We start from the raw sequence: 26,644 nt of genomic DNA, 5'->3' as shown, positions 1-26,644 counted from the left end.
TTCTAGTTTGAAACAATCTGACGTTAGGAACGCTACATGTAGTTTGCTGTTTTAAAGGCATTCACACCACCAGCTGACACTCACACTTTAAGTGCTTGTCTAGTGTAGCCCTAACTGGGTAGGAAACACTTTTTAATGGGCCAGCCTCTTTTGGGTTTGTCTATTTCAGTCAGTGTCTCAAACAGGTATGCATGCTAGTTTTATTGGTGTAGGGGAGTCACAATCTGGGTAGTCATAGCATGGTTGCTTTTCCTGCTCTCAAAAACTTTGATGAAATTCAGAGAAGGCCATGTAATGCAGATAACTTTGCCTTCATGGAACCATGCCCTATTAGTAAACATGTGGCATAAAGTCCTGGGAAAAACCAGGAGGATTGGTTTGGGGAAGAGGGTTATCTGGGGCAGGAGCCTCCTAGAGACTTCTCCTTTAGGTGTCTGTTCCCACCTACTCTGCCATTGTTGGTAGTGTGCTTTGTATCCTTTTCCTTTCTTGTTTGAGGTCAGTCTCCAGGTTCGGAGTAAGCCCTTCGATGTTTGTTAGGATCTGCCTCTTTCGTCTTTAATTGAGGCCCTTTCTTATAACTTCAAGGCAGGGGAAGTATCCTTGCCAAGACCTGTAAAGAAGGTTTACTGACAGTGCAGCAGGTCGTCATGATGGCTAGTAGTATAATTCACTGTATTGAGTCTAGTTTTCTTTTATTTTTGTATAGGATAGCTCTGTAATACCATATGCCTGCACTGTAGGTTATGACTGGGAGGAAGATTGCCTTGTAGATAAGAACAAGTGTTCTCTTCTTCAGTCCCCAGTCAGTGTGGCTAATTCTAGCTGTCATTCCTGTTTACTTTCTCACCTTCTTAGCAATGTGTACAAGATGTGATAAAATGTTAGTTTCGAAGTCAAAGATGACTCCCAAATATTTAAGTTCTATCACCAGGGATGTTGTTTGCCAGAAAGTTTTATCTGTGGTTGCCTGCAGAGCTGTCCTTCAGTTAACATAGACTTAGTTTTAGTTTCAGAAATTATTTAGCTTGTGGGTTTTTGCCCAGTCCTGCCAGATATTAAAAGCATGGTTTGCGTGATGTTCTAGGCTGGCTCTGCTGTTTGCCTTGACAAGCAGGACAAGGTCATCTGCAAAGGCAACCCTCCCTACCTGGCCAATGTCCATTCCCAGTAATTCATCCATACTATTTTCCAAAATGTGGGACCCAGAACTGAACCCTGGGAACATCTCTGCATAACTGTACAGATAATAATGTGGCAATGTGTCTTTACTGTGACCTGTCTATTGATGAGGTAGTCTTGGATACAATTGTATAGCATTTGAGAAATTCTGGCATGGCTTAATCTCCTGAGTATGCTAGGCAACCAAAGCTCAGCAAAGTCAATTGATATACAGTAGCCAGAAAGTACTTTTTCTGTATATATTCTGTGTTGCATTTATAAGACAGTTCATAGCATCTTCAATTGAACATCCAGGTTGGAAGCCAAATTGTTTGTCCGATTGAAGTTTTGCATTTACATAATTTCTAAATACATAATAATTTTAAATTTACATAGGTCTCTAGACAGAGATAAATTAACCATTCCACTACCTTGCCTAGTACCAGGGCTGCTGCAACCCTATGTGCTGCCAGTAAGCAAAATCAAATTTGCTGCCCAAAAATATTTTGATTAAAAAATAAAATAAGGCATAAATAATTATTATCAATTTATTGAAAAAGAAAAGAATTGCAACATATCTCACATATAATATAATGAAAAACAAACAAAAATAACAAAATCATTCTGAAATTCTGGAAATAAACTTGAAATTCTAAATCACAGTAAATTATAATGTTAAAAAATTATACAAATTTATATTACCTTTCTTTGAGATGCAAATTTGTTAATTATTTTATTTATGTTTATTTGTTCGAAATGATCGTTTTCTATTGAAATTATTGCCAAATTAGAGAGTCATTGTTGAGACATTGTCAATCGTAAATAATTTGATTAATTTTAATTTTGAAAAACTCTGTTCACCTGAGGAAACTGATAAAGTTAGAAAAATTGACATTAGCATTAGTAGTGGCATATGATGCAAGAAAGCAAGATTATACAGCATCAGCCAAAAAAAAAAAAAAAGAAACTCATTTCCCATTCACCTTTCCATCCTGTCCAAAACTTTGTGCAGTTCTTCCTTGAATTTATTTAAGCTGTCAACTTCCACAATGACAGATGGAAGTTTGTTCCAGCATTCAACAACTCGCTTGCCAAATGCAAATTTCATCTATTCTGCAACTGCTTTCCTCAATTTGAATGTAGGTCCCCTCAGGCAATTAATCAATATTAACTTAATATATAAATCTTTGAAATGATTTAATAAATCATATGACCATTTTTTTTTTAATTCAGAAATATTATAAAATATTTTCAATATTTCTACATGTTATGTCATATTTCTAAACCTTTCAATTAACAAGAAAATTATTTGGAAGAAAAAATTAATTTTGTTGCGGATCTGAATAGCTTCCGCTCTACTTTCATAATCGAAATGATGTCTTTTCAATGAAGCATCAATGCCAATGATAATAGCCATATCAGTAGCTGAATTGAGAAATTTTTGGAATGCTTCCTCTGTTCTCTTTTCTTTAAAATATTCTGTGATTTCCCATTGGTAGGAGTGTAAGGCAAGGATGTTCCGTGTCCCCCCATGTATATTTGATTCATATGCTGAAGCACTATTGAAACAGTTCAAAGAAGAGCAGAAAGGAGGTGTAAAAGTAGGAGGGAGAATTACAGAGCTCCTTGAACATCTTGAAAAGCACAATAAAGGAGTACAATATGAAACTTAACAGCAATAAAACCAAGGTAATGTTAATTTCAAAGAGACCAGGAAGAAGAATCAATATAACATTATATGGAATAATATTGGAACAGGTTGACGAATACAGATACTTGGGAAGCATAATGACAGAAAATGGAAAAAACCTTGAAGAAATAAAAACAAGAATTGTAATTGGCAAATAGGCATTTAGTAATAGAAAAGAACTATTGAGAAGAAATTTCAAGAAGGAATTAAGAAAGCAAATGGTGAAAACATTAATATGGACTGTTGTACTATATGGCTCCAAGACATGAACACGGAAAGAGGAGATTAGATGGCTAGAAGCTTTCGAGATGTGGGTGTGGAGGAGAATGGAAATGGTGAAATGGGTGGACAGAATGAGTAATGAGAAAGTTTTGAGGAAAGCAGAAGAGAGAACATTAGTAAAGAATTAAGGAGGAGAGAAAATAAATTTATCGGACATGTATTGTGAAGAGAAAGCATGTTAGATGAAAGGGATTGAGGGGTAGATGTGTGGGAAGAGAACTGTTAGCAGAAGGAGAATTGAAATGATGGATTGGAGAGGAAATTATGCAGAAATTGCAAAGGGTAGCCGAGTGGTCAGGAGCGGGAGTGCAATAGTATATGCTCTTTGAGTAGACTGAGGTTCAAGCCCCTGACTTGTAAATACAGTCAATCTGCCAGCACTGGACCACTGTGGCAGATTATGGTCATTTGTGTCCTTCAACATGAATCGTTGAGGAGGCTTCCATCCTGTAGTGGATTGATAATGGCTGCAGTTTTCCCTTACTTTTACCAAAAAAGGATAGACAAGATAGAGAAGCATGGCGTCAATGGAGCCCTGAACCTGCCTGAGGACAGAGAACTTGAAGAAAAAAAAGATTTTGTAACTGCAAAATATAAATAAGAAATACAGATCCAGATAAACAAATTAACGTGTCTGCAATTTCATGTACTTTCAAATGAATTATTTGACTGCTGTGTTGAATACTGGGAAATGATGGAAGTTGCGGTGATCATCTGATTGGTTTTAACCAATCAGATGACCAGGGCGACTTCGGGGCATGTAGTAGTAGTAGTAGTAGTAGTGGCATGTGATGCAAGAAAGCAAGTGTATGAGCTTATGCAGCATCAGCCAAAAAAAAAAAATCACACCATTCCCTCCAAATGCCTGTCCAGTTCCTCCTTAAATTTATTCAACCTATCAACTTCCACAACGACAGATGGAAGTTTGTTCCGGCAATTAACCACCCGTTGGCTAAAGGCAAATTTCCGCACATCTATTCTACATCTGTCCTTTCTTAATTTGAATTTATGCCCCTTAGGTTCGTAATCTGAACAAGTGGAAAGATCCCATCAGAATTCAGCGTGCTGAACCCATTCAAGGCCTTATACACCTCAATCAGATCACCGCGCAGGTGCCTAGTCTCCAGCCACTGCAATTTGCAGAACTTAAGCCTCTCTTGATAAGAGGATCCCCTCATTCCCCTCATCAATCTTGTTGCCCTTCTCTGTACACGATCAAGTAAATCTACATCCTTCCTAAAATTAGGCCTCCAGACCTGTACGCAGTACTCAAGGCATGGCCTGACCATTGCCTTATACAGAGGGATAATCACCTCCTTTTCCCTGCTAGCAAAATTCCTATATATCATTGACAAAACCCCATGACCTGCCCTGGCAGCCTGTCTGCATTGCTCAGAAAACTTCATATCTGACTGCACAATTACTCCCAGGTCTTTTTCATTTCTACCACCTTAAGTGTAGCACCACACAGTTGGTACGTTTCTCTGGGGTTACTTCTCCCCATATGCAGTACTTTGCATTTGTCAAGGCGCATTATAGCCTTAGTAGCTAATGCGCCAATAAAACCAAAACAAACCAAAAACAAGCATTTGTCAAGGTTAAACTTCAGTTGCCACTTCTTAGCCCATTGACTTTAAGTCTGCTTTCGACTGTGTCCTCCGGCCTGCCTTATGGAAACTACTAGAGGTTGAACATGTCCCTCGAAAAGTCATCACACTCCTCCAAACTGCATACAACGGTTTCTGGATGCGCACCAGCCAACAATCGTTCTGGATGCGCACCAGCCAGGTGTGCATCCAGAACGATTTATCTGAGGAATTTACTATCCAAACTGGAGTCCGCCAAGGGGATATAGCCTCCCCGTTGCTTTTCAACATCGTGGTCGACGCCATTATGAGGCAAGCATTCAGAAACAGACAGGGCATACAATATGACAAGGATCACTATGTGACTGACCTGATGTTTGCTGATGATAGTGCTATCCTTGCCAGTAACGACGCTGAAGCCACGGACATCCTCTACGACATTGCCCGCATTGCCCGGCCATACGGTTTGAAGATCAATGCTGGTAAGACAAAGGCCCTGACAACAGATGGGTCGCAAGCCACCATCTATCTCGAAGGCGTTCAGATCGAGCAAGTGCAGGACTTTAAATACCTTGGGTCGCTGGTCCAGGAGAAGAAAGTTGCATCCACCATGGAAATCCACAGCAGAATTGGACAGGCGGCCACTGCGTTCACCTCGCTCAAATGGTGTCTGTGGAAGAGGACCAACATTTCCACAAAGACTAAAATCCGACTCTTCCGGACTTTGATCCTGCCCATTCTTCTTTACGGATCGGAAACATGGATTTGTCTCAAGTTAGATTTGAACAAACTTGAGGTATTCCAAATGCGATGCCTGCGGCAAATCTTGGGCATCTCTCTTCGCGACCGCATCACTAATGATACCATCCGCACCAGATGCCAACAGCAACCAACCATTGCCGACCAAATCCAGAAGCGAAGGCTTAGATGGTTTGGCCATGTATGTAGAATGGGCACGAACAGAATACCATCCACACTCCTTTGGAGACAACGACCCACCCAATGGAGCATCCAACGGACCGCGCCTAGGAAAACGTGGGCCAAGCAAGTGGAAAATGACTTGAAGAGCCGACGTCTCAACTCTAACCAGGCCAGGACTGACGCCATGGATCGTAAGGTATGGAAGAACATCACAGAGCAAGTCCGAAACCCTGCAGCACCTACAGCAGCATACTGGTTGCGTGGCCAACCGCCTCCCCCAGCTGCCATCTAAGGACCAAAGAAGAAAGAAGAAGCCCATCTGCCCAAATTATCTAGATCCTGTTGCAGTAGCACACTGCCATTACTGTCATTAACAACCCTGCCAACCTTTGTATCATCTGCAAACTTCGACATTAAGCCTGATGTACCTTCATCAATATCATTGATAAATATACAAATCAACAGTGGACCTAACACCGAACCCTGTGGGACTCCACTAATAACATTAGTCCAAGAAGAGCAGCACCCATTGATTACCACCCTCTGTCTTCTCCCACTTAACCATCCTTTTATCCATTGTAGCAACTTACCCTTAATACCATTCTGCTCCAATTTGTACAATAGTCTTCCATGCGCAACAGTGTCAAAATCTTTCTTGAAATCCAAATACAGTAATACCCCGAAGTTACGCGATAGGTGGGTCCGACGAAAATCGCGTAAGTCGAATTCGCGTAAGTCGGGGTACAACTTTGCATATAAATAATATAAATTTTGCTTAATTGGGACCAAGGACTAACAAAAACACTAGTTTAGAAGAAAAATATTAATAAATTTGTAGTTCTTTATACATATCAATACAAAATATGTATTAAAAAAACAAATGACTTACGTAAAAAAGTTATTTCGATGTCGATGGCGTCATAAAATCTAACAAATTCGTCTGACGACACAGCGCCTTCTTTTTTTCACGCAGAATTTCTTCGTAGCAAGCTAATAATTTTTTTTATTCCTTGCTTTGTAGCTATAACGCGTTCTTCGTTGGAGTCTATGTTTTCTAAAATTTTTAAGCCCTTTCCAATTGAGCCCTTTTCAATTTTCAACCTGTCAAGTTTGCAATTGTCATGTGCTTTTCGCCGTTGCTTCATTTAGGCCTGTAGCACGTGCAATATCACATGGTCTTTCATTTCGCTCAAAGCGTTTCACAATTTCATATTTTTTCTCTGTCGACAGAGGCGGACTGGCCATAAGCCTTACCGGGGAAACCCAGGTGGGCCAGTGTGATTTTGGCCATAAATCATAGTATGAGGCCACTATAAATTTTCCCCGGGTAAGAATTTTTGACCCAGTCCGCCTCTGTTTATCGATAATTGCTTTTCTTTTTCTCTCTGAATCTGCAGTGTCTTCACCAGGACGCTTCCTTTTCACACCTTTTAATTAAGTATTTTACTCATTTTTAGGGAATAAAGCACAATTACAAAACGAGGAGGCACGCTTGATACGCATAAACAAAGCTGCGCGCATGTAGCAACTGAATAAACAACACCATAAAGGCAGAGATACACTATTAACACCTCACATTTCTAGGGGTTACTACCATAAAACAATAAAAATCCAGTTGCGTTTCCGCTAGTGGAATCTGTTATAAACTGGTAGTAAACTCGATCTAATTGCATTTGCGATTATACCGATAGCTGGAATTGTGTTGGTTTTTACGTTATTATGGTGAAATGTGTTTCCCCTTCACTGATATAAAAAACATAAAAGCAGCAAAGTTGAATTTTGTTCATCTTTCGCTCTCATTCTCCGCCGTCGCACCGTATATCGATAACATATGAAAAACGACCTTGAAGATAGTGGGCGGCAGCGTTGCCAAACGAAAAAATCAAGAACCGCGTAACTCCGAGTTCGCGTAAGTCGGGGTATTACTGTATATGATATCAAAATTATTTTTTGCATCCAGTTCCTTTGTAACCACATCATAATATCCTATCAAATTTGTCAGACAAGACTTTCCCTTAACAAACCCATGCTGTGTCTGAATTATTGCTGCAGTCTTGTCTAGATGATCCTGCAATGCATATCTAACCAGTGACTCCATTATTTTACCAGGAACAGAAGTTAAACTAACTGGTCTGTAATTACTCGAACCCTGTGGGTTCGATTAATTACAGACAGTTGGAACAGGCAGTTGGATTGGGTTTTAAGAGTAACACTAAGTTGCAGAATGGTAATCCCTTTGGCTCTTAATTCATGCTTAGCAGCGGCGCCAATTGCCTAAAGGCCAGAGGTGTGAACAACGCATTCCAAGTAAAGTCTCTCGTATGGAAATTTTCTTCATTCTATTGAAACTATTATAAATGTAATTACCCAGTTGCTAAATAGAATATTTCCCTATAAAGAAGTTTATGAAACAGAGGTCCGACTTATATATGTCAATTTTTTTTTTTTTTTTTTGTGCCCTCCTGAACTGCCACCACTAAGCGACGTTTACCTTGCCTATCCACTTGCGGCAGCCCTTCCTAGTACTCGTAACAAGGCTATTGGCCTGAATGATTTTGGATCACTTGGATGTTTCTGTGGATTTTTTAGTATAGTGTCAGACAGAGGTTTGCCAGTTTCTATACTGTGGGGAATACTCCCTTATCCAGACAGTTGTTATATATTTGTAACAGATATCATGGAAAATATTTCACTAATCCTTGTATCATTTCTATTTCTATGATGTTGGTGGCCTGGACATTTTTTATCTCTGGTTCTTTTAATTGCTGCAAATATTTCCTCAGAAGTAAATGATGATTTGTTATTTGTGTTAGTATGATATTCATTCTCAATACATATTTCAGTCTGATCGTGAGTGAGAGGTTGATTCCTTGGGAAACAGCATATCCTAAATGTTATACACTGTTTCCTCCCAGGTATGTTGCTTATCCTAGTCTGGTATCATTGGTGTTTACCACATCTCCCCTTGGCAACTGTGCGGTAAACTACACCCAGTCAGTTCCTTGTTGGTACCTCCAATCAGCATTACCGGAGGTACCAACAAGGATTTGCCAAGCTTCCTTTTTCTTTTGCATTATCATGCTTGTATAAGTTCTCATGGTGTGATAATTCTCCCTCATGGCATTTACTTCAGCTAGCTAAGGGATTTCTGAAAGTGTTTTCTTGCCTGGTTTGCCCTTCGCCAGAGATTCTCTAGCTCAGGGCACCACCACCAGGGGGACTTCATTTTCTCTTTTTTAAAAGGCTTCTGTAGCTTTCCTGATTCTCTGTGCCATGTTGCCTGATATGATTAAAATCCTATTGAGCAGTTCCCAGAAATATGGAGTTTAGAGTTTCTCTGTATTTGTTGCAGTTGGCCTTTTTTTATATATATTGAATCAGATTATATCATAGATTGGGGGTAAAACCGGATCCAGTTGGCGAGCCAGCTAAAAAGTGATGGCACAGTGGTCAGATGTAGGCCAGGCCTCCTGCATTCTCCAGTTTATTAATTTATAAGCAATGGTTTGGGTGGCCGTTGTAACATCAATTTCACTCTTTTGCAGCTTACTGCTATACATTGCAAGATTTTGTGGCCGTTTGATAACTCTAAGTCAGTGGTATGCAAACATATTTCACTCACGACCCCCTTTATTAAATAAAAAAATTGACGCAACCCCTCAATGTAAAACCCGAGGTAGGATGACCAGACTTTTTAGCGAGTCAAAATAGCATTTTATAAATTATGTAGTAGAAAATTTTATTCGACTACTGGGAAAGGAATAAAAAAATTGTTTCAATTTTAATTGAATACAGCAAAAACAACAAATTAAATTCCTATTCTTCAATTAAGATTTCAAAACAAAACAATTAATGAAAAGGATAACTGATATCTGATCCATATTTGAAATTGCTAATCTCATGTCATCTTCTGGATCAAGTCTGGAATGCTGTTTTGTTTTTATAGCTGTTAATTTTGAGAAACAAACCTCACATAAATATGTAGACCTGAAAGATAGCAATGTTTGTATCGCCATTTTTGATAATTGTGGATACTCGTCTCAAAGAGAAAGCCAAAATTTTTCACAAGTTGTAGTCTTGAAACAAGCACCTAATGCTTCATCAGCAACAGATCAATGAGATCTTCCTTTGGCTGAATGGTAATTTTGGGACATGAAGAAATTTCAAAAGCAAAGGGATCACGAATCCAATACGTTTTTTTTTTTTTTTTTTTTTCTGAAGATACATTAAATCGTTTGGAAAAATTCTTAATTAACATTGTTAGGTAGGTGGCAATGATATCCTTAAATTTTAAAATGTCAATATTATTAACAAAATCAGAAAAACATGGGAATATTTCAGTATTATTATGCTGAAATTCAGTTTTCCAAAGGAAGCTTCTATTTTGTCACTGAGTATTAATATATTTGTTCCCTGTCCTTGAGGACTTAAATTTAAATCATTAAGTTTTTCAAATATATCAATAGGGTAACTAAGTTTTCCAAGCCATTTTAGATTTATAAATAATTGAGCAAGATTCTGATTTTTATCCGATAAAAATCAATAAAACTTCATGTTTGAGGTCAAAAAGACATCTCAACACTTTACCACTGGACAACCATCTCTTGTATATAAAAGAAGTGTTTCATAAGCTGATCCCATTTCGTTGCAAAGTATAGTGAAAAGTCTGCTATTTATGCTTCTACTTTTAATAAAGCTGATCACACTTACTGCATCTTTCAAAACTTTGCAGGGAGAACAAGAGATTCAGAAATAGTGTGCGATTACAAATTTTTTCCTATTAAATATGAAATTTCCAACGATGCTCTTAAAGCTTTACAAGGAACTGCCATATGTTTCTTCATGAAAGATTTCACACCTTTTATGGCATCGGCGCATCTTTTGAAAAAGGATTCAGTTTTTTTCCATTAGCTCTGGATGTTTTGTATGTTACTGTCTTTAATTTAATAGGTTTCATGCTTTTCGTAACATTATGTACACGGGACATTGCTCATCATCAACAACACTGTAAGTGAAGTTGTACTTCGTAAATTCTTCTTGATATTTTCTAGTCTTTTTCATTTGGAATATGATTGCTTTCTTCCAGAAATTTGTGGTTGCACTACACTTTAAATAACAGTGTCCAAATTTTCACATGATATATTTCATACCTTATTAGCTTCGGAAGTACCTGTAGCAGCATTGTTGTCGTCACTCCTCAGCCATTTTGTTCTGATTACCCAATTGTCTATGGTAAAATATATTTTTTTTTTTTTTTTTCTTAAAAACAACGATAATAACATGAAATAAGCAATATAAAAAGCAGAAGAATGAAAAACCTTCCGAGTTCACATAAAAGTACCGAATTACGAAGCAGAATAAAGTATGTGTGCAACAGACTTGCTGTTTACTGCCACTGCATATTCACACCTCTGGCCTTTAGGCAGTTTGAAAATTTGTGCTGTTGGTAACACAAGCTAAAGGGATTATCGTTCAGAAAGAGTACTGAGAAATATTAATACATACTGAGAAGTCACGCTAGTCAACTGGTTTCTATGTGTGTGTCCATAGCCAGAGAAGAAATTAAGGAGTATTCACGACATGGACATTAATAAAGAAAGTCACCCAAAAAAAAACAGTGGTAGTAGGGTTCATTCATATCTCAGACTTCAAGTAGTAAGGTCTCTATATTTACAGTATTGAAAAAAAGTAATTCTAACAATAGTTTTTTTAGCTTTTATGTACACAAAAATTAATTTTATTTAAAAATTGCTACGACCCCTTTAATTTATCCTACACACCACTGCTCTAAGTGATGTGGTGGCCATGAAGTACTGTTTCCTGCCCATTGAGTGCCACTTGTGTACTCATATGACTATGCTGTAAAGGTGACCTGGAGTTAGTATCCATGGATACTATTATTCTATTGCCAAGTAGTACATTGAGAGTGGTTTGTAAGTAATTTATACTCAGGCCAGTGCTTTCAGCCTACAGTAAAGTAATATGACACGAAATGACTCCAGAGGGGAAGTGATGTGCACACAGGCTGCATGAGGGGGCATAGATTGTTTATGCTGGTCACTATGATTTTATTATTCCTGATTAGTATTGCTGTCCATGTGGTGTCGGTGGTGGATCCTATTACTGTGTTAGCATTAGTAGAGGCATGTGACGCAAGAAAGCAAGCTTATACAGCATAAGCCAAAAAAAAAAAAAAAAAATCCTTCAAATTTCACCTATCCATTCACTCCAAATGTTTGTCTAGTTCCGCCTTGAATTTATTTAAGCTGTCAACTTCCATAACAACAGATGGAAGTTTCCTCCAGCAATCAACCACTCGCTGACTAAAGGTAAGTTTCTGCACATTTATTCTACAACAGTCTTTCCTCAACTTGAATTTATGCCACTTCAAGTGCACAATCTGAACAAAAGACAGAATCCCATCGGCATTGAGCTTGCTCACACCATTCAAGGCCTTATAAACCTCAGTCAGATCACCTCAAAGTCTCCAGACATTGCAATTCGCAGAACTTAAGTCATTTTAGGATGTAGTCTTAATCTACATCCTAAAATGACATCCTTAGGTCACTTAAGGATGTAGAGCTACTCATTCCAGTAGCGCTACATCCTTCCTAAAATGAGGCCTCCAGACCTGTATGCAGTATTCTAGGTGTGGCCTGACCATTGTCTTATGCAAAGAGATAATCACCTAATTTTTCCTGCTAGCAAAATTCCTGTATATCATTGACAAGACCCCATCAGCTGCTCTGGCAGCCTGTCTGCATTGCTCAAAAAACTTCATAACTGACTGTACAATTTCCCCCAGGTCCTTTTCATTCTCCACTACACTGAGGGTAGTACCACACAGTTGGTAGGTTACTCTGGGGTTACTGCTATCCATATGCAGTACTTTACTTTTGTCAGTGTTAAACTTCAGTTGCCACCTCTCAGCTTATTTGCCCAACTTTTCTAGATCCTGTTACAGTAGTGTACAGTTATCAGTGTCATTAACAACCCTGCTAGCCTTTGTGTCATCTGCAAACTTTTACATTAAGCTTGATATACCTTCATCAATATCATTGATAAATATAGAAAACAACAATGGGCCCAACACTGAACATGGGGGGGGGGGCTCCACTAATAACATTATTCCACAAAGAGCAGTATTCATTGATTACCACTTTGTCTTCTCCTACTCGACCATCCCTTTATCCATAGCAGCAGCAACTTGTCCTTAATGCCATCATGCTCCAATTTGTACAGTAGTCTTCCATGTTCACCGGTATCAAATGCTTTCCTGAAATACATGTATATGATATCAGAATTATTAATTGCATCCAATTCCTTTGTGACCACATTGTAGTATCCAATCAGATTCGTCAGACAAGACTTCCCCTTAATAAACTAATGCGCTGTCTGAACTGTAACTGCAGTCTTGTCTAGATTCCAAGGTCTGCTTTCTGGCTCAGACTAATTCTACCAGTTTGCAATACTATTAATTTTTCAAGCTTCAGCCAATGAATATTTCCAGTGCAGATCCAGCTGCCTGGGAGAAGGGCTCTGTGCCTTATATTGTAGTAGTCTGTTTTCTGACCACTAGTTTCAGTATTTTCTTTGTTCTTTGGAGATTCAGTTTTGGACCTTGTCTTTATTCTTGCAATCTTGCTTTTGAGACACGTCCTGATCTGCTCTCTTCTTCATCTGTTGTTTCCTCATCATTCTTTACTTGCTTTGGACAAACTATTGGATTCATGTCTTGAGTTTCAGTCTCAGAATCTGAGCTGATATTTCATGTATATTCCATTTTTCAATTTTTTACCCTGCAGTTTATCAATTTTTGAGACATTACAACAACAATCAGGAGCTAAGTTGGCTAATTATTCTGTCAAATTTGTGCGTTTTGGTGAATTTTGGCCACAAAGAGTAAGTTCACATGTTGGGGGGGGGGATAGAAATTCCATCAATTTACTTGCATACATTTCAAGGTTGAATACTACAAAAATGACTCAAATTTAAACCCACTACACCTATTATATAAACTTTATTTTTAAGTGCATCTACTTCTACACTAAAGTCAGCCTTCAATGAGATGTGAGCGTGGCAATTGTGGCCTGTTAAGGAACCAACAACTCCTATGCTGAAGCAGTGGCGGTCGAACATAATTGTGCCATTACCACCCTGTAGTGATTTAGTTTGCCCAGATCTTATTAAATACTGAATAAAAATAACAGAGCTTACTTGCATCTGGGGTGCTGCAGGATGTATAATTAATAACAATGTAAATTGTTTAAAAACCACCACAAATTCTGAACTTCCAATGACGATTCTCCATCTACATCAAATTCCCTTTGTTTTCCCTGGAACTTGGCTGCCCTTTGTCTACCATCAAATGGAATGATCGATCGCATATGTAACCTCATCAGTGTTCACAGGCAAACCTACAGAAAGGACAAACAGCATACGAGAGGGTGAAGTTTTTGCTCTTAGTTAAGAAGCACATAAATTCAAAGGCATTGTATGCAGTGGGCATGTCTGACTAGTGTAATGTTGAGTCAGTTTGGTGTAACATAAGCACTGGGAAAACAAAAGTAAGATTAGTAGTGTGTTATAGGCCTAATGATTGTGATGAGTATAACGAACACCTATACAGACATGGAGTGGGCCAGTAAATCAGTATGTTATGTAATGGGAGATTTTGACTGGAGCTTGGGGGGGGAGGGTCACTCACACAGTAGTAAGATTTTCTGAATATATTGGATGACTTTCTACACAAGCATTCTAGAGAGTCAAGAAGAATCACTGCTCATCTGATTATCAGCAGTGATTCTTTATACATTGAGAATCTGCAGATAAAGGGGTCACTGGGTGGCAGTGATCACAGTCTATTGATGTGGGGTTTGCTTAAATATGTAATTACTGTCACGGGCAAAGGGAAGGGCTTTTGCTTTTTAAAGATGACTACAGTTGTCTTCAGACAGTTTTTAAGTTCTATGCTGTTGGACCAAGTGATGATATTTCCAACAGAGAATTCTGAATGGGTAGCATTCAGGAACATAATCGTAGAAGCCACAAGGATTTTTATTCCAATTAAAAGATGCTGTTTAATACTTAGACCAAAATGTATGTCAGATGAACTGATGAAACTAGTGGCAGTGAAAAAAAATGCATGGGATGCATATAAATTACATCTATATATTTATGTCTACTACAGGTGATTCAGAAACCAACAGTAGATATAAATTAGTTTGGAATCAAGTCACAAAGGAGGTTAGTCAGGGTAAAGCAAATTGCAAGAAGTCTCTCTCAGAGAATGCATCAAAGTAAAGAAAAGCATCAAAGACCTCTTATGTGAACACTAGGAGGAAGGAAAGGGATGAATCACATTGGTCCACTAGATATGAATGGTTAACTGTTAATGATCCTGCTTAATGGGATGGCAGATTAGACAGATATTTTGCATCTACATTCACACAAGGAATTTTTAGGGTTGGAGATGCCAGAAGTTTGTCAAAACCTGACAGCTCTAAATGATTTTTAATAATTGAGAGGAAAGTAGAAGAGGAATTGTTGAATTCAAGCATAAAAAAAGCCGCCTGGGGTAGATGGATCTCTCCAGTTGTATTAAGAAAGGCAGCAAAGGAAGCATGAAAGCATCCCCTATGGACTGGAGATGTGCAAATGCATTTCCAGTTCACAAAGGTGGAAGCTCAAAGCCTAACCTGAATAGTTACAGACCTGTTAGCTTGACTACTTTTCCAGCAGAAATAATGACGTTGCCAGTTAAAAAAGTAGTGCATGATCATTTAGACTGAAAAGCAGTTATACTACAGTCAAAACATGTATTTGTTTAGAGCTGATCTTGCATAACCAACAAAGGAACTGGATGCAAAAAATAATTTTGATATCTACTTAGATTTCAAAAGTGCTATGGATAAAGGGATGGTTGAGTGGGAGAAGATAGAGAGTGGTTATCACTGGGTTCTACTCTTCTCGGATTATGTTATTAGTGTGGAGTCCTCCAAGTTTCAGTGCTAGGCCCATTTTTGTTTTCTTTATTTATTAATCACATTGATGAAGACATTTCAGACTTAATGTCTAATTTTGCATCCAATCAGGGTATGCTTTGCAACAAGAACTATAAAATTAGACAGATGGGCTGAGATGTGCAGTTGAAGTTTCAGATTGACAAATGCAAGCTTCTGCTTATGGGTAGCAATAATCCTAGATTAATGTACCAACTGTGTGGTATGTTAATTAGTACATCACTCAGGATAGTGGAGAATAAAAAATCCCTGGGGTAATTGTGCAGTCAAGATTTGAACTTCTCTGAGCATTGTACACAGGCAGTCAGCAGGAATAGGGAGGTGATCATCCCATTATAATGGCCTCCGTAGCCAAGTGGTCAGGAGTGGGGAATGCAGTAGCACATGCTCCTTGAGTAGACCGTGGTTCAAGCTCCTGACTGCTAAATACAGTCAATCTGCAAACCTGCACTGGTTAATCATAACAGATTATGCTATGATATAACCAGCATGGCAGATTAGGGTCCATTTCCCTGAATATGAATTGTTGAGGAGTCTTCCATCCTGCGGTGGGTTGATAATGGCTTCAGTTTTTTTTTTTTTTTTTTTTTTATCCCATTATATAAGGTTGAATGTTAGACCATATCTTGAGTACTGCATACAAGTCTGTAATATTATTAGCCATATGGTGCAAGGAAGCCTGAGGCTTATGCTGCACCAGCCAAAAAAAAAAAAAATTTCTGATATACCCTGAGAGAGAGAGAGAGAGAGAGAGAGAGAGAGAATCACCAAGAAAGAGAAGTATGATGATATCCACCTCAGAAGTAAGCCTCATCTTAGGATGTGGGCCTGTTGGAAGAAGTTCAGAGAATTGCAACAGGATTAGTGACGGTAGTAAAAGGATGTTTTTACTACCCTCACTAATCAAGCCTTTTCTGGTAAGAACATCCTTTTACCAGAAAAGGCTTCAGTTCAAATCACAGTCACTAGGCACCTGCAGTGACATCTGATTGAGGGAGTTTAAGGCTTTGAATGGATTAAGTAAGCTTATTACTGATGGAATCCTTCCTATTTTCAGACTATACAGATCTTCACATGCCATCTCCATCTTGGAGGTTGGAGGCATTAAAGCAGTAATCTCTTTCTCTACGCCTAATGAATGATTTCCTTTGTGCAAAGTCCCATCCAGCCTTTTTTTTTTATCATCCATCCAGTTTCTTCTTTTCCTTCCTCTGAGTGTTGTGCTGGAAATTTTCCATTGTAAGGTCAATTTAGGTACAGTAGAGTGCCAGTTATCTGGAATAATTAATGTCAGACCCCTTCCAGATAGCAAAATTTTCCAGATAATCAAACGTAAGATAAAATTAAATAAATTCTGTTATAATATATCAAGGTAAAAGAAAGACTTTTTTTCTTTTCTTTTAGAGTGAAAAAAAATGAATTTATTTAATTAAAAATAATAATAATAATAACTTATACATAAAAATTCACACAATTACATATGTATGTATATTCAGATGGGTATTTTACTGCAAATTTTATATGGAAAAAATTTTGAAGTATTTTTTAAAAAAATTTTTATTATTATTATTATTAGCTATATGGTGCAAGGCAGCCGAGGCTTATGCTGCACCAGCCAAAAAAAAAAAAAAAAAAAAATCCCAAGTTACCCTGAGAGAGAGAGAGAGAGAGAGAGAGAGAAGTGAATCACCAAGAAAGAGAAGAATGATGATATCCAGCTCAGGACCCGGGTGTGCCAAGTCCATACTCACCAGATGTGAGCCTATAATGTTCGATCGTTTGTTGTGACTTTTTTTTTTTTGCACCAAATTCTCTCAAGTTCCTTAATAATATCAACTTGATTATATTGCATTCTTCCTGGTTTTCTGCCCATTTCAGTGCTGTTTCTTTTTGTTGACATTTTACCATAAAAAAACTGAGAAAAATAATTAATCGCACAGTTTCAGGCCAATATTATTCTTACCAAATCTGGAGCTAATCTAAACATAATATGAAATGAAAAGAACAAAATGTGTCTTGGAAAATTGGGTTCACGAAAGCGAATTACTGAACTCTTATCACAAATGGGTTCTGAAAAAACCCATTACCCCTAATCAAACATTTCACCAGATATACGACGTAAAAAAACACAGAAATTCTCTCATAGCATAATAAACATTTGTCTCAAATACTACCATTAATAATAATAAAAAAAAAAAAAGAAGAAGAAAAATAAAAATAAGTTCATTAATAAAAAATTAAAAAATATATTCCTGATAACCGACGTTCTGCTGTATTTCAAATTTTGAACCTCTCGTGATGGCCACAGTAGCCTATTTTGAGTCTGCTGATTTTGTTTGTTAGCTCTCTTTTGGTGCCACTCATTTGAAGGACTGTTTTATTGAGTATTTTCTGTCTGTTTAATTTTCTTCAATCTTCTCAATGCCCACATTTCGCATCCATACTTTAATATGGGCTAAATGTAACAGTTTAAAGTTCTTAGTCTTGTTTTAAGGCATAGTTTTCTTTTGCACAATGTGTTCTTCATTATGCCGAAGCTTGCCTTGACTTGTCCAATTGATTTTGATTTCTTGATCTGATCATTGTCTGAGACGAATTGTTTTCCAAGATAGAAGTAGTTGTTTACTTGCTCTAAGATGTAATTTTTACATTTTATTTGGAATGTAATTTCATCTCTATTTACATACAGTTTTTGGGGTGGTTTTTTTTTTTTTTGTAATTGGGAAAGGCCTAGGTTTTCTTTGTTTTTCAATTGCTTCTAACAAATTTTGGAGGTCATTGCTTGTGGTTGCTATTAACACCATATCATCTGCATATCTTAAATTGTTCATTATCATTTCCATTTATAATTATTCTTTCTTAATTACCAGGGCTTCTTGGACTATTACTTCTGAGTAAATGTTGTACAATAGGAAAGAAAGAGGATACACCCTTGTCTTACACATTTTTTAATTTCTGTCCACCCTGTTCCTTTGTTTCCAACTTCAATTTTAGTTCTTTGATTTCTTTAAATAATTTTTGTAAGTCTGGTGTCTTTTGAGGCAATGCCAGTTCTTGAGGATTTCCATTAACTTGTTGTGTTTAATTCTATCAATCAATAATCTATAAAGAAATGAATAAAGTGATTTTCATTTCTATAGCTTTTTCTGTTATTTTAGTTAATATGAAAATAGCTTCTCTTGTTCCTGTTCCAGGTGTGAATCCAAATTGTGCATTGCCAATCATCATTTCAATGCACTTTAGTGTGTTTGATTTTTTTGGTATTGGCACTGTAATAGAAGTATTCATTTTTGCTAGTATTTTCTCTGTTTCATAAATATTATATTTTATTGCATCTTCAATAATTTCTGGCCATTCTATCTCTTCATCTGTATCTGGATGATCTCTTTGATCATATAGTTATTTTAAATATCCCTGCCATATAGTCTTCCTTTCTTCTATATCCATTGTTACCTTGCTTTGTTTATTCTTTATAAATCCTGTCCTTACTATTTGTTTACCAGTTATTTGGGTGCCTCCATAGCCAAATATATACATTTCGAGCCCGTGACCACCAAATATGGAGGATGCAGAAAGGTCAGGGAATGACTGCCGCATATCCCCGGAGCAATATGGTCTTAGTTGCTAATGCTCCTAAAAACCAAATAACAAACAAACAACAACCAGTTATTTGATTTTTTTTTTTTTTTTGTAGTTCCTTGGTATTGTGTGTTATCTGTATTTCTTCCCTGTCCTTACACATGTGATCAAGCCATGCTTCTTTTGCTTTGACAGTTTCTTTTTTGATCAAATTGTGTATTACTTTATAATCTGATGGGATTTACATTTTTATGTTACTTTCTCTCATCCATTAGCTCCATTATTTCATCTGTCATCCAAGCTTTCTTTTTCTTTTTTTGCTTGGTTCCAATAACTCTTTCAGCTGATTCTTTTATTGCATTTTTCAGATTTTCTCAGTGTTAATCATTGTTTATCTCTAGTATCATCTATTTTCTTTCTGCTGTGATTTTTTTCTTTTACTATGTTGGAATATCGTTCCCTTATAGTGCCATTTTTAAGTCTTTCAATGTTTAGTTTTGCTAGACTCTTTTGTCTCTCCATGTTTTTTTTCCCCCAGTTTCATATTCAGAGTGAGCTAAATATGCCCTGGGATAAGTTTTTGTATTGCACATCATGTTTCTAAACCTTTGGTTAATTAAAATTTAGTCAGTTTGATTTCTTATTATTTTGTTGTTTGTATTATCTCCTGGGAATTTCCAAGTGTAGAGTCTTCTTGCAGGTTGATCACTCTGGGTGTTAGCTACTACACAAATGAGGAAGCATTAATGCAATTTGAGCAGGGATGGTTGCAGAATTAAAATTTTCTTTTAGGCAGCATGCAGTTGATGGTTGGAATGAACTTCTGTGTGATGTTATAGAAGTGGGTAGTTAGAATAAATTCAAAGAAGAACAAACAAACTAGTTAGAAAAGGGATGGACAGGTGATATTGTCGCTGACACTGCAATAGGCCATATGTCAAAAAAAGCTCAGGGCATATCAAATAGTTTTATTGCACGTTAAACATTGGTCTTATTGCCACTGTGTGTGTGCTCCTCCGTTGCTGTTGGCCAGTCACATACAACCTCTTGCAGGAAGGTAGAACTGGTTATTTTGATTATAAAGGTGCCCTAATCCCAAATTGGTACTTTTTTTTTTTTCACTGTCAACAATGATATGGAAAGTGGGTTTTTTTTTTTTTGTTTTTTTTTTTGGCTAATGCTGCATAAGTGCTACGTGCATTTGTTTGCCACTGATACTAATAGTTCACTTTCTGAGGATGCATATAATATGGTAATAGAAGAAATACTGTACGGTATTTCAGATAAATACCATAACATATGTTCTCATTTAAAAGGCTTAAATTCCTTCCATTTTCTCTGTTTTTTCTTTAAAAAAAAAAAAAAAAAACTTCATCTGTCTTACTACATTTCCTTAATCATTTGTTCATACAGTATCTGGCAGCCACTTTTTTTTTTTTCTTTATTTTATTCATTTATTATTTTTGTTTTTTCTGTATTGAAGAAACGTTTACACACTTCAGCAAAGAAATTTAACTAACATGATCTGATTTGTCTACGATGCATTTAGGGCTAAAGCCTCAAGCTGTGAGCAAATTTAGACTATGTATATATTAAGTGCAATAGCATCATTAATACACAGCCATCATTAATACACATATGAGATATAACTTAAAACGATGCCACTTTATAAATATTCTGTTTATTCAGAAATCGCTGTGTATTAATGATGCTATTGCACTTAATATATACATGATCTGATTTGTCATAACAAATAATATTGGATACCATTCTTTCAGTTATCTCAACTATCTAAAAAAACAAAGGTCAGTAAACAGTCATAATATTTAAATACTTCTCTTTACTCTTTAGCATCTTAGTATTTAGATTTAGACACATTAACACAATTTGCTATGAGAACATTATGCTAAAAAGTAACAATGTCGTGCCACTGAGAAAAAACAGATTAAACAAACAGGTTGTAGTTAAAATTCCATTTAATAAACTAGGTTAGGAACAAAAAACAAAAGTAATAAATACAAAAGCTTTTTCGAATGAGAGACATCCTTCTTCAGTTGTGACCTTTATTGTAAAAATACAGAATATCGTGTGTGCCATGATGGTCGTGCAGGTGAAATCGTGTGCTACGGGCACTTGCAACAATTAGCTGGTTGAAGTTGGAGGCTTGCAGTTGTAGCTGCAATACTTGGGAATGCTTGGAGTGCCAATATTTGTCAGCTAAGAGGATAGTTGCCTCAGTGATGGGGTTGATGCAATGATCTCTGTTCCAGTTAAAGGAACCGCTACAAAATGAGATTTGGAGCGATTTCAACCAGACACTGTGATGGTAGTGACGGGATCGGTCAATAATCTGAACATCGCGGCATGGATTGATGTCTTGCTGGGTAGACCAAAAGTGCTCAGCAATCACCGAGTGATCCACGTCCGCCGAATGGATGGCTTTCTTGTGTTCAGACACCTGATTACTGAGTCTTCTGCTGGTTTCCCCAATGTAGCAGCCAGTGCAATCGTGGCAGGAAATATGGTACACTAATTCAATCTGTAGTAGGAGGGGGAACTGGTGTCTTAAACCTCAAAATGAGGGACCGCAACTTTCTCCCTGGAAGTTGTAAACACTTTATCCCATGAGCCTGTAAGGCCCTACGGATTTGTTCAGGCTCAGGTAGTACAGGATAAATGCAGTTGAGGTGAGGTCATCACTGTGTGAGGCCCCATGATTGGCAGCGTAGTCACAGGCCTGTAGGTCGCATCTATCCAGGACACTGGTCAGATATCTGCACTTTGCCAGATCTGCCTTAACCTTAATAATCTCAGTGTTGCCTCTCATCTTCAGGAATGAGTTAGTAGGGCTCGCACCATTCTAAGAAGATGGCTACATGCATGTGCTGACCGGTAGTTGGTGAATTGGCCAGCACATTGGCTTGCAGAAGACTGAAGTCTTTAAATGCGAACTCTTGTTCTGGAGAAGGGTATCCAAGAAAGGAAGGGCATTGCCCGACTCCAGTTCAGTGGTGAATTGAATGAAGGGCGACAGAGTTGAGGTGGTATAAGAGCCAGTCTCCTGAGGAATGACCACAAATACATTGTCCACGTAGCGGCATCAAAAGGCTATGGGATCAAATGCGTGACTCTCCGGCTTCTCTGTTGAAATGTTTGCCGTTACTGAACTAACTAGTGAACCCATGGATGTACCGTGTATTTGCCGGTAAATGGACTTGCCAAACATAATGGCACCACCAGCCAGGCACAATCTGAGGGCGATGCAAATATCGTTGGAAATTAGAGAAGGTCTTTTGCTCAGGGGTCTGGTCATTGTCTAGAAGCTCCTTTGCACATGTGATGGCTAGTTGGACTGAGATTGAAGTGAAGAGAGACACCACATCAAACGAGGCCATCACCTGAAATGGTTAGACTGCTAACTCAGTCCAAGAATTCTCCACTTTGAAATGGTATGGGCAGTCTTGCCCACCATGGACGAGAGCAGACTGGAAACGAACTTGCACAATTCATATGTCGTGGAACCACAACAGGAGATGATAAGTCACAAGGATACACCCTCCTTGTGGACCTTTGCCAGTCTGTAGAACTGTGGAATTTGGCACCTGGAGGCATGTAGGCACCAATGTACGGACTCGGTGATCTTCTCCAGTGAAAACCAACTGTAGACAAGGCTTTTCGCTTAGAACTCCCATTATTCTAGTATCCTGATGAGGGAGGCAATCACGGCTTCATAGATAGAGGTGTCTTGTAGAAGTGATAGAGCTTTTGTATTGTAGTCAGAATGGTTCAAAACGACCATTCGACGAACTTGTCTGCCGGCAAAATGACAATGGAATCATCTCATTTCAATGAGTTGAGGGCAGAGATTTGATGCTGTCTGAGATTAGAGATGACAGGGCAGGCATGTTGCAGTACCGCCGCGGTTTTCAGGAAAATCATATTCGCAGCTTCCTCAGGGATACGTGCTAATTAACATTATGCTATGGTATTTATGTTTATTGCTGAGTAATTTTAAACAAATTAGCCAAAATACCTTTTTGGGGGAAAATTATTAGCCTTTGCTTTTGTTTATAGTATTCTCAGAGTATGGATAATATCTCGATGTTTGTGAGTAGTAAGTGTTTTTGCTTATGCATTTTTGTTCTGCCATATTGAATTACTGGACATAGAAATCACTTTAAGGAAAGTGCAGACACAAAATCTTTAGTAAAATAGTTTTATTTTTCCCATTCAACAAAAGAGAGAATTATAAAGGTTTGTTCACATGTTTACGCATTCGTCAGTTTACATTACATTCTATAGAAAGTATATGGATGTAAACCGTATTTGTTGTTATTCTTGGTGAATGCAAGGAAGCATGTTTATCATTGTCAGTTTTATAAAGTCTTCTTTATACTTATGTAGCATCTTGTCAAGGACTTTAAATCTTTGAAGAGTAGTTTGCCTTTGAAAAGTTTAAGTTTAAAATGCATAAACTGTTATAGCTTATGCATGTATGTATGTATACTAAATGCTGTGATGTTTAAAATCTTAGTTTGATTGTTGTTTGATATATGCTTGAAAGGAGTGAACAGAGTTTGAATTAATTTGTTTATTCTTGCAATATTCAAACTTAATTATGCATATTATTGAAATAAATATATATCTTCTTTACTTTTTTATATATGGTTGTTATATCAGTTATTGCATTGCATGTAAATGATCACAAAATGATATGCCCACTTCAACCTTGAAAATACATGTATTTTCAAGGTTGCAATGGATGTAAATTATTCATCTGATTCCTCAGATGAATAATTTACATTGAAATTAACCCCAGGGGCTCACATCTGGTGAGTATGGGCTTGGCACACCAAGGGTCCAGAGCTGGATATCATCATTCTTCTCTTTCTTGGTGATTTCCTTCTACTTCTCTCTCTCTCTCAGGGTAACTCAGAAACTTTTTTTGGCTGGTGCAGCATAAGCCTCAGGCTTCCTTGCGCCATATGGCTAATAATAATTTATTGCTTGGTTAATTTCAAGTTAGGAAAAGGTTTTATTAATCAGTTTTGTTAGATCTCTAGCCAGATAGTTAACATTATATTTTCTGTATGACAGAAACCTGTCTGTAAAAGACGAATCTCTGTCATATGCTCCCTTAAATTTTTGAATGAGGTAAGCAAACCTTTAGCCATAATTATGAAGGCTTCCCTGGATTCAGGGGAGGTCCCTATGGACTAGAGATGTGCAAATGCATCTCCAAGTCGTAAAGGGGGATCAGTGGGAAATATGAATAATCCGTTCCAGGAAAAATAATGGAATCACTATTTAAAAAAGTAATGCAGGACCATCTCTACAAGGATGCAATTATACTGCAATCACGGCATGGATTTGTTGTGGAGCAATCTTGTATAACCAATCTGATAGATTACTATGATGCAGTGACCAAGGAACTGGATACAAAAAATAACTTTGACATCATATACTTGGATTTCCGGAAAGCTTTTGATACTGCTGCACATGGAAGTACAAACTGCAGCAATGTAGCATTAAGGGCAATTTACTGCATGGATAAAGGGATAGTTAAGTTGAAGAAGAACAGAGAGTGGTTATCAATGGGCACTGCTCTTCATGGACTATTGTTATTTGTGGAATTCCCCAGGGTTCAGTGTTGGGACCATTGTTGTTTTCAATATTTATTAATGATATTGATGAAGGTATATCAAGCGTAATGTCTAAGTTTGCAGGTGATACCAAGGTTGGCAGTGTGGTTAACGGCAGCCATCAGGGCGAGCTTCTGCTACAAGATATAGGAAAATTGAGTCAGTGGGCTGAGAAATGGCAGTTGAAGTTTAACAATGACAATGTACTGCATATGGGTAGCAGTAACCCCAGAGTAACTTATCAACTGTGTGGTACTACAATTAAGGTAGTGAAGACTCTGAGGGTAATTGTGCAGTCAGGCATGAAATTCTCTGAGCAGTGCAGGCATGCTGCCAGGACAACTCATTGGGCTTTGTCAATGATATACAGAAACTTTGCTAGTGGGGATAAAGAAGTGGTGATAAAGAAGTGATTATCCCTTTGTATAAGGCCATGGTTAAGCTTTCTCATCATGAATACTGTATACAGCTCTGAGGCCTCATTTTAGGACGGATGTAGATCTGCTGGAACAGGTGCAGAGAAGGGGCAACCAGACTGGTGAAGGGAACAAAGGGTGCTCTTACCTAGAAAGGCTTCAGATCTGCAAATTGCGGCATCTCGAGATCTGATTGATCAGAGCTTTTGCGGGGAGATCTTATTGAGGTGTTTAAAGCCTTGAATGGATTGAAGTAAGCTGACTATTAATGGCATTTTTCCACTTGCTGAGACACACATAGGAGGGTATAAATTCAAGTAGAGGGTGGATGGTTGCAGGATAGATGTGTGGAAATTTGCCTTCAGTCAATGGGTGGTTGATTATTGGAAAGGGCTTCCATCTGTTGTTGTGGAAGTGGATGGGTTGAATAAATTCAAGGAAGAACTAGACAAATTCTTGGAGGGTACAGATGAGTGAATTGCGTAGGGTTTTTTTTTGTTTTTTTTTTTTTTGCTGATGCTATGTAAGCTTGCTTTCTTGCATGATTTTCTGTTATTACTACTACAGTCCATAATCCTATAGTATAAAATTATGTTTAATTATTAATTTGTTTATGTATTTTTCCAATTACAGAAGAATCTAGAAGATGTTAGTAATTTTGATGAGGAATTTACATCTGAACGACCTGTTCTTACACCACCTAAAGAACCCCGGCCTCTTACAATGGAGGAACAGACTATGTTTCTAGACTTCACATACATGGCTGACTGGTGCTAATATAACAGTGATTTTAAATTTTTATTTTATGTGCCTTTTGTAGATAGCATGTCATGAACAGGTGCCTTCATTTTGCACTGATAATCCGTCCTTTCATATAGCTCATAATGAACAAGAGAGTGAAAAAAATGTCCCAAAACCTCAGGCATATTTTAATGTAATGAAAATCTCATTTGCTGCTCGTATCGTGACAGCTTGGGACTTTTGTGATGACTAAAATTTTGGATGTAGTTCAGAAGAGCATACAACAGTCGAAATGCTATACGTTTCCGGAAATGTTTGTGGTCACTATTGCTAAAAGGAGCTGAATCAGGATTACAGGAGCCAACCTACTGAATAGGAAGAAATAAGAGATGTGTATTACATTGTACAATAAGGTAACTTGTGGTAAGACAATTCTGCATCTGTATACTTTCTATACAGTATTGCTCTGTAATTCAATTTATTACTCTAGGTCACGTTGAGATAATTTTCATGTATGTGCAAGTTCTGTTAAAAACTAGTATATAATATTTCAGATCTTGTGGTGCTTCTTAATTGTTATAGTGGCTAGATAGTCATTTTGGCA

The 26,644-nt window shown here is 37.5% G+C and overlaps 1 protein-coding gene across 1 annotated transcript in view; it reads left to right on the top strand.

Moving 5' to 3' along the window:
- Pkn (serine/threonine-protein kinase N) overlaps window positions 1–26,410 on the top strand; it is a 718,384-nt gene extending 691,974 nt beyond the window's left edge. Inside the window, exon 21 of the mRNA XM_090368665.1 lies at window positions 25,933–26,410. Coding sequence (XP_090224791.1) covers window positions 25,933–26,076 — 144 coding nt within the window. The 3' untranslated portion in view covers window positions 26,077–26,410. The remainder of the gene's footprint in view (window positions 1–25,932) is intronic.
- The last annotated feature ends 234 nt before the right edge of the window (window positions 26,411–26,644 follow it).

The sequence above is a fragment of the Mastigoproctus giganteus genome, chromosome 2 (genome assembly GCF_048544385.1).
Source record: "Mastigoproctus giganteus isolate SK-2022 chromosome 2, ASM4854438v1, whole genome shotgun sequence".
Classification (NCBI taxonomy): Eukaryota; Metazoa; Arthropoda; class Arachnida; order Uropygi; family Thelyphonidae; genus Mastigoproctus; species Mastigoproctus giganteus.
Note: the sequence above shows the minus strand (reverse complement) of the source record. Positions and strands in the feature narration are given on the sequence as shown.